Source organism: Manacus candei, unplaced genomic scaffold (assembly GCF_025592945.1).
Source record: "Manacus candei isolate 608988 ecotype Guabito, Panama unplaced genomic scaffold, ASM2559294v1 h1tg000043l, whole genome shotgun sequence".
Classification (NCBI taxonomy): Eukaryota; Metazoa; Chordata; class Aves; order Passeriformes; family Pipridae; genus Manacus; species Manacus candei.
The window spans coordinates 18807057-18823552 of record NW_026138091.1 but is presented as its reverse complement, the minus strand read 5'-3'; the positions used below and the strand labels follow the sequence as shown (position 1 = coordinate 18823552).

Here is a 16496-nt window from a genome sequence, read left to right as displayed (position 1 = left end):
AACCTCATATTTAGCCACTTGTAAAGAGCAATAAGGTCTCCACTCAGCCTCCTTGTCTCCAGGCTAAACAACCCCAGCTCGCTCAGCCATTCCTAAGAGGACTTGTGCTCCAGCCTTTTCACCAGCTGTGTTGTCCTTCCTTGGACATGCTCCAGCATGTCAATATCCTTCTTGTAGTGAGGGGCAGAGGATTCGAGGTGCCAAGTTGTTCCATTTTACACGGCATGGATGACAGATTTTGGTGTGTTTGTTTCTCTGATTGAGAGAAAATGGATGGCCACCCACTGCCAGAGCCTTACAAGTCCAAATGAGGAGCGTACCTGCATCCTGGGGCTCCTGTGTCCAGTTCTGATGGGGGCATAGCACTGGCTGTGCATTGCTAAGGCACAGGACTGACGCTTTGTGAGCATGTGTGCTCCAGGAGCTTCAGTATCCACACGTGGTCACCATCTCCATTACTTTACAATACATCAGAGCAGGGCTCCCACCTGAGAGGGCTGATGGCCACTTCACAGCCTCCACAGTCAGGAGCCCTGGCCAAATTTTCTTAAGGACTCTGCCCATCAGCCTCCCCTTCTGCAAAAGAGTAACTCTTACCAACCTGAAAGATGAATTCTACCTTCCCTTTTCCTTTTTTCTAGGCTTTTTTCTTCTTCCACATTCTTCTCTCATCTGTCACTTTTCAGCATTCATTTTCTTTTCTATCTTCTTTTTCTATATAATTTTTCACCTCCCTTTCCTCACTTCTCACTCTCCCTTTTTCCTTAAAAGTATGATTTCAGTTTTTAAAAACATTTTCTTGTGTCCCATCAAATCCTCTCCATTGTGCTTTTCCTGCTTTCCCTCCCTATCTTTTATTTTCCCTTGCTTATCTGCTTTTGCCATTTGATTAAACATCCAGGATGTTTCTCATCCTTCACAAAGTTTCTAGAGACAAGGTTTAGGGCCACAGGTCTACTCCTGACTGTTGTCTGCATTCCAGTATTGCTTCCATCCTCAGAAGATCCCAAGCCCCAGCTTCCATTTGGTCATGGAAAACTGACCATAGGTTGATTTTTATGCTATGGGAGCCTATCCAATTATAAAGGCAGCTAAAGACTAATTGTACGTACCATATTTCCTGTGACACTGGGTCTAGAAATACTCATGAGTTGTTGTGATCCTGAGGCAAGAAAAAAAATGTTGGAATGTGTTTCAGTTAGTTATATATTGCTTTTGGTATGTTTTAGTCAATAAATACAAATGCAAAAAGTTATTTTCACCATTTTCTTGCTATGACAGTTACATTCCTGACAATTCATTAAAGGATTCCCTCTCCCTTATGCTTCATTTCCCTCCAGCAATTTGTTCCTATTTCTGGGGAAATCTGTCTAATTAATATTTCTAGGAGTAAGCTTACCTGTGTTTTTTTCAGTACCACTGTTTTTTGCAGTGTTGAGTAACTTTATGTAATTACTTTCGTTGATGTGGTATTATGTAAAAGAAATACTAATTCTGTTGTTTATAGTTGCAATGAGCAAACTAATTAATACTTGGTAGTGCTTCTGAACATATCTCTTCTCTCACCTTTCAACATTTTGGCCGCTACTCAGTTTTCTTCATGTTATCACTACCTTCACACTAGCTGAAGCACCCAGAACCATAACTAATCTGACCAGGGAGATGTCTAGTGCTACATGAGGAAGGGCTATTCATGCCATTGCCTGTGATGTGATACCTCCAGCCATGCATCTCCAAATGATGTTGGCTCTGCTTCCACTGTATCATATTGACAGTTCACACCCTGCTTGTTGTTCAACTGATACCATAGGAAAGCCTTTTTCCACCTGAATGGCAGACTGCTTTTCAAGTTTCTCTGTCTGACTGGATATCTCAGCTGAGGTTAGTTCTGCCTAAATACAGCAGGTGGACTGAATGGATCTCAATTGAGTAATTCTTCTGCAACCATAAAATATCAGCATTAATATTTAACCCATAAGTCAACACGAACCACGTATCTATTCATCTCCCACTTCTTCTCTTAGACCAAGGTTTAGGACCCGTAATGCAACACCAATGACCTGACACAGCCCATATCTTAGTTTTAGTTGTACATAGCCTTATGAATCATTTTTTCCCATGTCAGTATGGAATTGCACTAATATATGGGCTCAGGTACTATACTCCACACAGGCACAGGTGCAGCGGAGAAGGATCTCAGGTTCTTTCCCAGGAGACTTCCTGAATGCTCATGAACGTGATGCAAATGTCTGGTGGGTTTTAACTCACAGAAATAAAGGACTATGTGTCTGCTTGAAAGCTTCAAACCACATTTATTGTAAATTCATGGAAAAACCAGAAGAAACTACAGGCTGTTAAACTATTACATCTCAGTGTGAAGAACTTGCCAAGTGATGTGCAATCAGATATTGACAAGAATATCTAAATAAGAAGCAATTTCTCAATAGAAATCTCATTAAATAAAAAAGAAAATTATTTCCATATTTACAGATTACAAGGTAAATGGATCCTTAAAGCATTATTTTGTATTTAGCGGTTTTATTTCTTTGAAATAAAAGGGAAACGGCTTGAATCTAAGAGTGTACTTTGGAAGCAGCTTGCTAGACAGTCTATGTTACTGCCAATGAAAGGACAAGAAGCCTCCCCTCAGTCACTGCAGGGTTCTGCTTCTTCTGTCATCCAGGTTTTCACCGAAGGGCTTCTGGTACCTCCACCTATGAAACAGGGATGGGAAGGGTGTTCACTACATTTGTTGTACAGTCTGGATGGCAACATTCCTACCAGACATACACTCTCAAGAGCCGTGTGCTATCCACCCTCTCCCATAACAAGACAGAACCTGGGAAAGTGCCCCACTTTCACAGTTGGAGAGAAATCAGTGTGCTGAGAAAAGCCTGATCAGGGGAAAGCCTCCTCTCAAGTGCTTTATTATGCTCACATTTCTAAGAATTTTCATTTATTAAATATATGTACTAAAATTACCTGAGCTTGTGCTATTTTTGGGCCACGATCAGTTACTGAACAAGGATCTCTCACTTACCCGCCTTAATTGCTTTATGCTGCTTGCCCGAATCGCTTCCATAAGGTTGTCATGGAGAGACCTTTGTGGGGTGGATGGACGGGTGGAGGGTCGTGAACCTTCCTCTGATTTTCTGTCTGAGATGGATTTTAGAGAATCTTTAATTTCTTTCAATATGTTGTTCTCATGTTTTCTACTTTTTTTGCCTTTTTTCTTTTTCTGTCCATTATGTAAGTCTTTTTTTGCGCTTTCTTGCTGTTTGATGACTTCAGCTATATTCCTGGTTGGTGCCTTCTTCTCTGGAATAACTGGGGGAGGAGGAGGTGGGGGCGGGGGTGGTGGAGGAGGGGGAGGTGCAGGAGCTGGAGCTGGAGGCTGACTTTTCACTGGAGGTGCTTTCTTAGGAAGCTTTGGAGAAGACCATGGTGAGCTCTTAGGTGACACATAAGGTGAGGATCGAGGTGTTCCCTTCTGCAAGACTTTGGTCTTTGGATTGATGGCTCCATCACAACCTGGCTCTTGTTGCCTCTGCTCCTGCATACGCTTTTGCCTTTGTTTATCCATATTTCTTGTCAGGATACTTGTCATGCTCATTCTTGGGCCAGCAAGGTCAAAGTGGTACCCCAGCTTGACCAGAGTGGTGTTCTCTTTCAACAGTTTAACTATGTCCATTTCCACCTGGCTGCCCATGATGTGCCTTTGATTGTGGAACCGCAGTTCTGTTAGAACTTTGTTACTCTGCAAAGCTCTCATGATGGCCAGCACGCCTTTGCCTGTGATAAAATTTGACTCGATATTCAAACTAGTTATATGCTGATTTACCTTTAACATACCAGCAATAGCTATTGCCACATTGTCATCAGCATGGGTGTTAGCCAAGCTGAATGACTTAACCACTGTGTTGTCCCTCAGGGCTTGAGAAAATTGTATAAGCATCTGTGAAGTGATGTTTTCAATGTTGTTTAGATTGACCTCTGTGGTGTCAGGGTCATTGCTCCTAACTTTTTCCAAAGCATCCTCAATAACTGTTGGATTTCCACAAGGGTGAATGGCACTACTTTTTAAGCTCTGACTATCGTCTTTTCCATCATGGCCATTGAGTAAGTTTTCATTGTCTTTTGCGCCATTACACTTTTTGCGTCTGATGTGGTCAGAACTCCTGCCATTCTCAGGTCTTTCACCACCTGCAGCATTTTGCTCTTGCTCATTCTCATCATCACTCTCATCTTCATCTTCCTTCTCATCATCTTCTTCTTCATCATCCTCTTCAGTATATGCTTCCTCAGACACTTCACTATTGCTTTCTGTGAAACATTCTTCTTGCAGCTCTTCTGAATTGTCTTCTTCTTGCTCAGAATCCTGAACAGGAATGTAGGTATGAGTCTTAAATATGACTGAAATAACATAGCTACTGCCTTTTAGCATAATAACAATTATATTGAGACTATATGTTAACATTGAAACCTAAAAATAAATCCCCAGAAACGGATACAGTTAGGAGAACAGAAAATGCTGCAGCACCTAAGACCTTTTTAACATTACTTCTTTCATATTCTTTAGAAATGTTCAGCATAAATTGCAACCATTTAACCAATGGCAGTAATTTCTACCAAGAGAAAACTTGATACAAGATATTACAACGTGGACATACTTCACAATTTTCTGTGTTGGCATGTCTGCAAGGAGATATAATTTGTACCCTTGCCAGCAGAAACACAAGACAACAATTTCAGAATGGATATGAGCAACAAGCTTCTTCATTTCATGAGGATTAGACATCTCTGTCAATGCTCAGACTCCCTTGCATATGTTAGTACATCTAAAAAAGTTAAAAATTGCCATGATTTAATATATAAATAGTGTCTGCATGTGTAATCATGTATACCAGTATGCAAAACAATTCAGTATTACAGGAGTCATGTCAAAAAGACTCTGGATGCACTGCATGGACTGTATGTACTTAGAAACTATTTGTGAAGAAAGGATTCAGATGCATTTCCACAGAAAATAAGGAATGCAAGGTAACATGTCAAGAAGCCCCAAATTTCTTCATGTTTGCCAAGAGCTAAGTCTGTGCTCACCAACAGCTGTTGCAGGCCAGCTGCCTTACTGTGAGTCATTATAATTCATTGTCTACAGAGTAAATGGATTTTTTTCTGAAATGTAAAGTTATTTTAGTGTGTTTGGTGGGTACCAGGAAGGCAGATTTGGAACCATGTCTTAAAGCTCTGCCTGGTGCCCTTAGCAGTTATGGTGGCAAAAGAGAATTCTCTGCACAGGAATGGGGAAAAGTCTTTGCTCCAGGAAAGCCTCACTCTCCACCTGGAAGACTCGAGTAGTGCAGCAGGGATCTATGGGCCATGACTGATCTATGTGCTGTAGACTGATCTGGGTACCACCCACCTTTTGCCCCAAAAGATCTCTCATGTCATATTTTTCCTACTGGACAAGCCATAGCTTATGCCTTTTTATTTACCATTGTAAATGTTTATAAAATTTTGGATGAAATATAATTGTTCGGTATGCATTACGTCAGCAATGTTCGTGGGGTTTAATGGGGTTTTTAATGTTTGTAAAATACTAGAGGGTATTTTCCAAAGTAAATATACTCTGCAGAGAAACACCAATTCGGTTTCTGAAAAACAGAAGTGTTACTAACAGGACAGCCTATTTTTAGACAACCTGTGTAGTTTTAGGTTTGCTTAATTATCTAGCTCTGAAAATACAGGGAAAGGTTGAAATAACAGTAGTGACAGATTGCATTGTACTGTTTCACAATCTTAAGCAGAATTCTGTGTTGGGACACATGTAAAACAGATGTTAATTGTAATGTTGGTAGAACTGTGACTCATAACGAAACAGGACATTGAGTTGTTCCCACTTGATGTTCCTGAGCTGAGCATTCAGCACCTGGGGGGTTTGCAGGGTCCCATCACATTGACCTGCACATTGAGGTCTTCAGGATCCAGCCCCTTTACTTCTCCTGTGGAGAAGGGGCCTCCTTTTCCAGGAAGGCCCCTATGCAGAGAGACTGAGACATACTGTGCTACCTATAGGTTTATTATTGGGACTAAGATTTATATCTATAGCTTCTATATATGTGTAGAGTTTTAAAACCTGAAAACACCAGGTATCCAGGAATCAATCTTCATGGCTTTGCTTTTCTCTCTCTAGGAATATATACTACAGCCTTCAACACAGCTGCAGATGAGCAGAAGGTGGTGCCTCTAAATGCACTGTTAATATGCTTGATGTCACTAGACTAATAAAAAAATACTTGGGTTTGATTTTTTGGGCTTTTTTTGACTGGCATTTCTGGGGCCAAAGGGGTAGTTTAGTTTCCTGTCACACACATTGTCTGGTGTCACAGCAATCTGCACAATAATTTTAAAATCGAATACTCTTCTCTTTGCAGATCCACAGAGATGTACTCTGTTACTATGGCAGCATTGCAGTACAGGACTGCTGCAGGCAGTCTGCGGGGCTTCACCTTATATTGTAGTAATAATTCGATGAAAATTTAGGGCTAAGATAGTCAATGCAGAGGTAAATATCTCTGGAGGACAAGTTAGTCCCCCTAAAAGGCTATCTGCAGCTTGTTTGCCTTCTGGAGCAGCTGATCTCTCACCACTAACTATAGAAGGAGCACAAGTAACCATCTTAGATAAAGGTGTCTAACTTCCAGGCAGTTGAAAGCAAGAAGAAAATTGCTTTCAAGGAGTTTTCTTACTGCCTTCAGTGAAGAGAACCTTTGTGCCCTCTATTTTAGCATGTCAACATTTTCTTATTTAAGGATGCATTTAGGAAGTTTCTTCTTAGATCAAAAAGTACAGATGTGCTTGCCAGCACTTCAAGGTTTAGCCATAACCCATCATTAATGCTGTATAAATATGGGGGAGGGGGGAAAGAAAGATCCTGCCGTTATATAAGACACAGAACTAGACCCGTTCAGAAGGTTTTTTGGAAGTGCCCAGGTTTCGAGTTCCAGGCTTAGCTGGAAATAAACATTAATCTTGCCATTGCCTCCCTAGGACTTGACAAACAGGGAGTGAAGTCAACGACTGCAAGCTGACACTAATGGTCTGATGACAGCTACTGGTCTGTGCGCTTGCCTGCAAAGACATTATACCACCATTCACAAGCAGGAGAAAACATATGTAAAAAAAAATGTCCTGGATATTGCAGGGTATTTTAGTCCACCTGACATTTCTCTAGAAGGATATTTTAGCTAATGTATGGACTGCAATTATTTCCTTGCAAATGAACCAAACTCCTGAATAGGGCTGTTAGAGGTTCTGAGTCCGCTTTTGCTGACTTTGCCTTTGTTGCATTATTTTCTATTCAAACATAAGAAAACAGGTTCCTATAAACAGAGTCAGAGCTTGGTATGAAGCAGCACTTAAAAATTCCCTTGTCCCCACACAGAGCCATTGTGAAAACAGAAGTTGTTTTTTGACTGAGCTCAGTCTCACAAATACTTTTAGCAAGGACCCAGTGGTGCCAACATGGACATTATCTGAGACAGAGTGCTTGTTGCTTGCCAAGACTGAGCCCTTCACTCCCGACCAGCTGTAATGTTCCTTTCTAGTTCAGGGACCGGGTTTTATTATTAACTTTTTTATTTTGGGGAATGAGTTGCCTAACAAACACTATTGGCATTTTTTGGGGAATACAGTTAGATGGTTCAGCTGATCAGGCCACTTTTTAAATAATGTAACACTGACAACAGTTGTTAGAAGACTCCCAAGCTGTGCCAAGGCTCCTCAGCAGGGACAAAGCAACACAAGCTCCTGACTGCAATGCAGCTTCCTTCCAGTGAGTACAAAGTCTGGTGTCCGCTTACTAAACTTCTGACATAACATGTATTCAAAATTATCTTCCTGATGTGCTTCTGCACAGCCAGTACTGATTGTTTTTTAAGAAAAGGAAAAGGCACTTTCTGTAGTTTTTTTAAAAAATCAAATGCTATCCAAAGCCCATATTGCTACCAATTGATAATTTTTAACATGCCCTTTAATTTTTTTCCTATTTTTATCATGAATGATAGTTTTTATGGCACGTTCTTCTGTTCTGAACAGAGCATTTAAGGTACCTCCAGAAAGAGCAAAAACTGTCTGAGCTACTACACAGAGCTTTAGCAGGCACAGAAGTATGGCTAACAGTGTTCTTAAAAATGCTACAAGAGACTGAAAGGAAATTAAATCAGTCAGCAAGATCATGCCAATGAAGAATAACCCCAAATATTTATAGGAAACAGCAAATGCCTTGGCATCTTACCTTGTCGCATGCACCCAACCTCTCTTTTTCTAAGAGTTTCTTGGTCTCCCTCTCCCAATAGGCCATCAGTGCTTCCCTGCTGAAAGTCCCTGTCGGTGTTTTCTCCGTCAGGCTTTTCTGTCGTTGCCCCACTGGAAGGTTACAGTCGGGCTCTATGTCCTCTAGCTCCCGCTCCAGCTCCTTCAGCTCCTCTTCAGTGAGAGAAGCAAGGAGCTCATCTTCATCAATGTCTTCATATTTACTGAGCTCTCTTCTGTAGCCAAAGGTAGACATGGTCCTGCTTGGTCAGGCTGGTACAAAGTTGAAGTGACCAGGCATTCAAGAAGGCTGAAGCAAGTGAGCAAGCTGTGTCTCGTGTGGTCAGCAACTGTTTCCCTGCATAGCAGAGGCACCCTTTTAAGAGTAATCATCAGGGGCTTACGACAATGCACGAAGGGATGAAAGCATGCTCTGTTTTAAGCATCAGACGTCAGCTAGACATCTGAACAGCAAGAATGTCCCAACACTAGTGTTTGCGGGTCCCTTAAAGAGGGGGATTATTGACACACTGGCCATGGCCATATTTAGAGCAGGCAGCTAGTGGGAGAATACCAACCTCGCAGACGGGGGGGCAGCAGCAAATAAAACCCCGGGTGCACTTACACCAATGTTGTGTCCAAATTGCAGGAGGGAAAGAACAATGAAAATCCATTTAATCCTGAACTGTCCAAGGGGCTGGAAGTAAAACACCCTTGCCATTGTTCAGCAGACTTCCTCTTGCTTTCACGGTTTTCTAGTGGAACCATGCTGTTATCCCGCCAAGGTGTTTGCAGGCGGTTGGGATTGTTGGAGAGGCAGTCGAGGGGAGGAGGTCGGCCTGCCAGCACCTGTGGGGAGCACTGTTCCCATAATGTCACATTGTGCCTGTAACAAATCACAGGATTATTTATTAATTCCCTTATTTTTTCTAGGATGATCAGAGGGAGAATTAGTTTGGCTTGCCCATTTGGAGCTCCTGTGAAATTTTTTTCATGCAGAGAATTGCACTCTGCTGGGAGGAGTGAGCAGACTCCCCCAGAACTTTAGGGGGAACAAGCCCTGGGTGGGCAGCAGGGCTCTGCCTTCATCATTTCTGACAGCCCAAGCAACTGAAGGCCTCTAGTGGTTATTCTATTAATGGCTATTGCCTGCTGTCACTGACTGGTGTCCAGCTGGAGCGTGCCCTTCATTTCTTTATTCTACATGTCTATCACATTATCATTTCTGTTAACACATGATATACTATGATTATATTAGTTTTATAGACAGGTATGTTCCTGTGCAAGAAACTACAGAAAAAAAGGTTAAACTTTGCATTGTTTCTGATTTTTCTCTATTATCAGTGAATGATGGTGAATTAGAAAAGTTTTCTGAAATATGAAGGCCAGCAATATCTGCAAACCCATGTTGCGAGAAAGAGAGAAGGGAGAAGGACAGAGAGAAAGTTGGTTTTGGTACAGAGAAGTAGGAACGCATTTATAACAACATATATCAACCTTCTGAAATGATTACACACAGTGCATTCTAGACAGTCAAACCAATATTTAATGAAAATGTAAGTGAAAATAATTTAAGTACTGCTCTTGTCCATCACCTTTTTTTGATTCATATGGATTGGACACATGAACTGATGTATGATGTTTAGCCAAACTGCTTACTTAGCTTTATTATTGTGCATACTGCTTTACTGACAATGGAGAAAGGAGATTAAGCTTGGTTTTCACATAGATTTGAGAAAGAAATTATATTTTTCCTTTGATTATCTGTCTATATGAATATCATGCAGTTATCTTGCTCAAGAATTGGGATGAAAGTTCATAAGCTTAGTCTTCTCTAACACACAAAATACATTAATTAAGCAGATCGAGGAATATTGTACATCTTAAAACAAATAAATATTTGCAGGTCATTTATATTGGCCAAATCTTTGGATTAAATAAAAAGGAGGAAGATGCTTGGCTTACTGAGCTAAGAGAATTACCTTGACAGTGTAAGATACAATGACACACCAACTGTGTATAGACAAGTCAGTGGGTCAGCAGAAGTTCTGCTCGCTCTTTCAGCTGCACCTGCAGAATGAAGCCTGGGCCAAATTCTGCAAAGCATGAAAGAGCAGAAAAAAATAAGTACCTTTTTAATTTTAGCGTTGCATCACCAGTGCTTTTAGATACAGCTGATATTGTATATAACAACACTCCAAGCATTTTTATTTCTTCAGTATGTCTAGGACAAAGGTTCACATCGTTATCATTGGAGTTAGCCAGAGAAGCAGCACAACAAAATTATCTTTCTGGGGTGTGTTTTTGCAGACAACATTTTGTTGTACACATTTTTTGATGGAGGTGGTTAGGAAATTTTCTGTAGGAAAATCCTGATTGAAACCAAAACGTTTTTAGAAATACACTATATTTTATTAGTTCAATGTTGATATGTACAACACTGACATGTACAATATTAAAAGCAAAAAGATTATGTTAAAAATGAAATTTATTGAAATATACTGTTTCACAAAAAATTCTGAGCTTTCTGCTTTTCCTGTTTTCTCAGATACAACAAAATCTGTAAGTCTCCGAATTTTCCTGGGCTAAGAGTCTGTAATACAAAGTACAAATGTACTGATATCTGAATTATCTATGTGAAATTTTCTACATATAAATCAAATTTTCCAAACTCGAAGGAACTTGAAGAAGCAACATGCATTGCTCACTTCTAAAATAATATTCCAAAGGAAGATTTGACAGCATGAATATTACTTTCAATGCTACTCCTTGCTGAGGCAAGGATACAACACTGGGCTGGTGGTGCTGTTTTTCTGCACATAAAATGTCAGTGATGTCCATTTTAGCCATGACATAATTTAAAGATGTTACTAAACATGGATTAGGTATTTTCTTGTACATGTGTCCCCTGAAGTAGGGGGGAAACTGGCACAATTAGGTGAGGTTATGAGTGGTTGATGTCCTTTCTTGATCTTATATGCCACTCATGGTAATTTAGTACTCATTCTTTACAAGGGAATGGTCAAGGGTGAAGACCCATAATCCCTCTCTAGGACAATTTTAATAAAAGCAATAAGGCTGTAGCACATGGCCAATTACACACACAAAGAAGATGCTAAGACTAAGCTAAATATTCACAGAGCAGAAAATGTGGGAATAGTATTTGTTCTTTCTTGCTGATGAGCGCTGAAACATAGTCCTTAATTCCATGGTTCTGTAATCATATACTTTGATCCTAGACCCATAAGCACCCAGAACCTTTACTCTTTCAGTGCATGGGAGACATCATACACGTTTAACAGCCTTTCAGCATTTTGTTTTGCCCCTGTTCTTCAGCATAATAAGACTATCAATGTCTTTAATTATCCAGTGGCCATTTCAGGGGACACGAAGTTCTGACTACCTTTGTGAGGAAAAAGAACAGAGGTACAGACACCTTAAGGCTGAAAGTATTCACTAATTTGGAGTTTCGGATTCCCTTTCTGGCAGTATTTTGCATTATGTAAGCACTTCAACTGGTCAGGGCTCAGTTCCTGTGGTCCATTAGCCACAGCTGAAGCTTCCCACCACAGCAACATTTCAGATCACAGGTTTCAACTGCCAAAAGGAACTGTTGCAGCAAAGACAGGAGTGATTGTGTTTTCCTGTTATTAGCATTCTTGCCTGAAACATTTTGTTCCCATTCCACAGTCCCCTTTCTCAGGCACTTTACATGTTCAGATTTCTGTAACATCTTCTTTAAAAAAAATGAAAAAAAAATAGGAGTCTGAGCATCCTGTTATATGTCCCAGGCTATGTTCTCAAGAACAGCATTACAAACAGCTTAGGAAGAGACCTTGTGCTAGCGAGGTGGCACAGTGGACTTCCTTCCATCACAGAAGGCAGGAGAGTAGAGCGTGAACCATATGTAGTGCAGGAGGGCAGGTTTACACTGACTTCGTTGCCTGCTGTTTAGGATGAATCTTCCAATTGGATATTGGAAATCTTTCTTCATGGAAGGGGTTGTCAAGTATTGAAACAGGCAGCCCAGGGAAGTGGTTGAGTCACCATCCCTGGAGGTATTTAAAAGATATGTAGATATGGCACTTAGGGACATGATTTAGTGTTAACATTTGGACTTGATGATCTAAGAGGTCTTTTCCAACCTAAATTATTCTATGATCCCATGACTTGATGACATGCTCTGCCACCTTCTAACAGAAGACCCAGACTCTCTTCCCTAACACCCTGCTGAAATCCTGTATGCAGGAAATAAACTATTTCACCAATAGGCCATGAAAACTCATCACTCAATCAGGATCTGAGCTAATGAGTGAAAATGAGAACTGGAAGTGCCCATTTTATAGGAGCAGGATTCACTCTGTCATTGTATATCTTGGCACCCAGGTTCCTGGCTTTGAGCAGGATAGAGCCTACTCAGCAGCAGCTAGATTGCAGACAAGACTTTCAATCTTCCCTAACTTGGGAGGCCTATTTTCTTGGTTTGAAAAGAGGAAACTCTTCTAAGTGTCCTTTTTGCCTTTCCAAGCAATTAACTATTTCAAGTAGCAGACTAGAGGACTTTGTTCTGCTTCTCACATTTCCACACTTGGGGCACACTGTCACAATTGCTGAAAGGACATGAGCAAACCGTGGCAGGTGGTGCTTGCTCCCCTGCAGGACAAAGCTCATAGTTTAATGTTTATTTGGATGAGTTGCAGGCAAAACTACAGACAAGCAAAAAGAGGGCTGCACAACCTTGTCCTCAGGCATGGGACAGTGGCTATTTCAGTCATGGCTCCTGAGAACAGCTTGTCAGACAGATGCATTGACTCATACTGAGCTCAGTCCCACGCTGCAGGAACAGGTCCAATTGCCATAGAGCACATTAAAAACAATGCACCAGAGCACGGCTGGGCTTTCCCCATCTCTCCTGCTGTCCTTCTCCAGTGCTGCTTGCTCCCACCTCCCCCTGCAGCTTTTGCATCCCTCATTGCACCGAACAGCTCCTTCACTCCTGCTGTCCACTCATGCAGACGCTGAGGCACCAGCCCTCAAGCTCTCCCACCTCCCCCTCTTGTGCCTTGTGCTGCTGCACTGCCTTCTCTGTACCTGGCCCTGCAGGCCATCCTTGTCTGCCCTCCATGAATAGCCCCTTGCTGTTCTCACCCGCTTCCACAGCCTGTTTGCTGACCTATCCTTCCTTCCCCTTCTTGCGCGTCCCCTCTGTCCTGACCCTGTGTTCCTCACTCCCTGCCCTCCCCCTCCTGTCGATAGCAATTTATATCTATGTATGTGTGTATGTATGTATGTATCTATCTATCTATCTATCTATCTGTCTATCTATCTATCTATCTATCTATCTATCTATCTATCTATCTATCCCCATGTCTCAATTTCTGTATGCTGCTTGTATCGGCCCAGGTTGAATGCATCATTCAAACCATCCTGGAGAGACACAGGGTCAGGCAGCCTGGCAAGTACACAGGACCGCAAGGCAGACTGATGGGACAAGCTGCTTCTCTTTCCCCTGGGAGACTCACATAACTTGTCAAAATTGTGCACACAGTACTGTGCCTGAAAAGGACGTGTCATCACCTCCATTTAACAGTGGTATCAGCAGAGCAAATGGGATGAAGCATGCACTGAAGGCATTTGAAGGAACAATTTTTCAGCTGCTTTTCTCTATGCCAGATGATTCCATTGTCCAGTGCATCTCTCCTGGTGATGCTGTAAACATGGAGTCACACAGAAGAAAAAGATCTTTCTTTTCATCCCTGTTGGAGAAATAAAAACTGGGGTAAGTGTAAAGATGACCCTGAATCAAAACCAGTCCTTGATTGGAAATCAGACTCAGCATGCTAGTTCAAATATGGATTTTTCCCACAGATCCCCTACAATACACCCCAGGCTACCAGGAGGAAAGATTCCAGGTCTAGATTGCAGTTTAACAACTCAGACCATCACAAACAGTGATCAGTTTTCACTCAAAAACATGCGCATGTGGGCTGCCCTATTGCTCAGATTAGTTTTGAAAACAGCTTTCTCAACAGTTGCTGGGGGCATAAATATACACTATGTACCAACAAGCCATGGGGCAAACACTAATCTGATGTATTTCGCTGACGGGTGTATTTGGGTTGCCTTACTTAGCAACACAGAAAAGTCATGGCAAGTAAATAAGTGAATGGGCTCTTTTAGTGCTGTTGATGAGAAGAGAGTAAGGATGTATCTTGGAAGGGGAATCAAGAGGTCGACCTGCCTGCAGGGAAGCACTGGAGGGAAAAATTACTCTAGGTGAAACTAAGAACATTTCTGGACTAAAAAATTCCTCAGCCTTTAATTAAAAGAAGGAAAACTCACTGCTCACATTGCAAAGGCACCTAGTGTCTTTTGTGCATGGATCCTGAAGGTTTATTTTATTATACAAAGAGTCATGCAGCTGGGTGCCAAAGGTGCAGCAGAGTTGGGATTTATTGCTCCTTTTGTGTACCTGAAGCACACTAAAATTGGGAAGGCAAGGGGGACAAATAAATCTTATTGAATAGATGCCATTTGCATTCCCAGTTTTCTTTCCTTCCTACAGAGCCAATACTTTTTAATCATCTTGTGTCAGTACAATGTCAAGTTCTGTAATAACAGCGTGAGATGAACCTGCTTATCTTTGACAGCACAAAGTATTCCTGCCAGGGTTTTGCCCAAAGCAAGTGCTTCTCCACATCTCTGCAGACTGGCCATTTCCTCATTTCTGCCACACCAAAAAGATAAACTGCTTTGTACGCAATAATGGTCTTAATGCTCTTGCTTTCATATAGCTGCTCTTATTCCTCAGGAAGAATCTGAGTGTGCTTTACAAACGTTGCCAACAGATTTACAAACTATATATAGAAATCATTTCACTCGCTACTGATGTACAGACACAGGGTGACCACAGCAGCTGTTTGGAATTACATCGTGATATTGCTCAACAGGTTCAGACAGGAAGTAGAAGCTGCTGTATTGCAAAGAAAGTAGTAGAGGAACTGCTCTGTGCACAAAAAACGTGAGTTTTGGAAGTGCAATTGCAATGGGATTCTCTTCTGGCATCTGCAGTTAGCCTATTCTTTCAAAAAAAAAGCATATGCCAATGTAACCACTATATTATTTGCAGTGGTATTTGCAAATACACTGTAATTTGCATGTGCAGGTCAGGCAATTATTAAACTATAAGTGACTATAAAAAGCACATGGATTTCATCCTTTGTTAATGTCTTAGTCCCAGACAGTTCTCCCATGTAGCTTAGCCAAACCTATGGTTTGTCACTCAGATTAAAAAATCACTCTGTTCGTTTATACACAGAGAGCAAGACAGTTACTTACTTCCATATTTAACATTTCCTTGTGTATGTGTTTATGAAGATTTTCTTTTAAAAGGAGATGCCAGTAATAGAAACAAGTGATGTACTTCATATGGAATTAAATACAAGCAGCAGCACTAACCAGGTAAATTCTCTACTTTACTGTCTTTAATTATGTCTTTTTTTTTTTTTTTATTAGTCCATATTAATGACAGTGGGAGTTCTGGGCACTATATCTACCATATACAGAATATGTGGGCAAAAGGCAATGGGTTTGCCCAATCAAATGTAAAGATTTCTACAACAAATTTAAATTTTTAAAATTAAATGTAAACACACTGTACATGTCACCAGAGCTATACTGTTATAGCAGTCCTATGATTACTAAACATTCATTAATATATTTTTATAGCTTTTCAGAACCACAAAACACGAGTTCCTTGAGGAATATTTCTCCTGATCCAAGTACCTCTTTTGCTGGTGTGAGTGACACTTAAGGGACAGAAAATTATTCCCATTGCAATATATATCTTTAAATATTTATACAGCAATTTTGTGCATTTTCCCATGTACTTCTTTCAGATGCAGCTTTTGTCCTGGTAATGAGTAGGGTTAGATTTCTTTGAAGTTGCTCCATGCATTTGGAAACGGTGCATTTTTGAGCTAAGATCTTTATCCATAGGGCACAGAAGTGGACGCTGAAGGACAGACATCTTGAGTGGCAAGGTGCCATTTTTAATTATTGCAGCCTAAACAAACAACTTCCAGTAGAAAGAACAGGGGGAAAAAAAGCATAATAGGACCATTAAGGCTTAAAATCTGAATCTTTGTCTGAAATTAATTTTCTTGATACAATTTTCCTGAGGA

General features: G+C 41.0%; 1 protein-coding gene across 12 annotated transcripts in view; it reads right to left on the bottom strand.

The window, feature by feature from the left end:
* Nucleotides 1–2287: 2287 nt before the first annotated feature.
* LMOD2 (leiomodin 2) overlaps nt 2288–16496 on the bottom strand; it is a 28723-nt gene continuing 14514 nt past the window's right edge. For 6 of the 12 annotated variants that reach the window (XM_051795488.1, XM_051795493.1, XM_051795491.1 and 3 more), the window contains 6 exons: nt 13891–14069; nt 10296–10409; nt 8939–9199; nt 8297–8549; nt 3041–4378; nt 2288–2714 (listed from right to left, as the gene is read on the bottom strand). In XM_051795488.1, coding sequence (XP_051651448.1) covers nt 2688–2714; nt 3041–4378; nt 8297–8549; nt 8939–9199; nt 10296–10409; nt 13891–13934 — 2037 coding nt within the window. In that variant the 5' untranslated portion in view covers nt 13935–14069 and the 3' untranslated portion in view covers nt 2288–2687. Of the gene's footprint in view, nt 2715–3040; nt 4379–8296; nt 8672–8938; nt 9200–10295; nt 10410–10444; nt 14070–14662; nt 14761–16496 lie in introns of those variants that run through there. The other 6 variants (XM_051795492.1, XM_051795496.1, XM_051795498.1 and 3 more) reach the window with 6 other exon arrangements.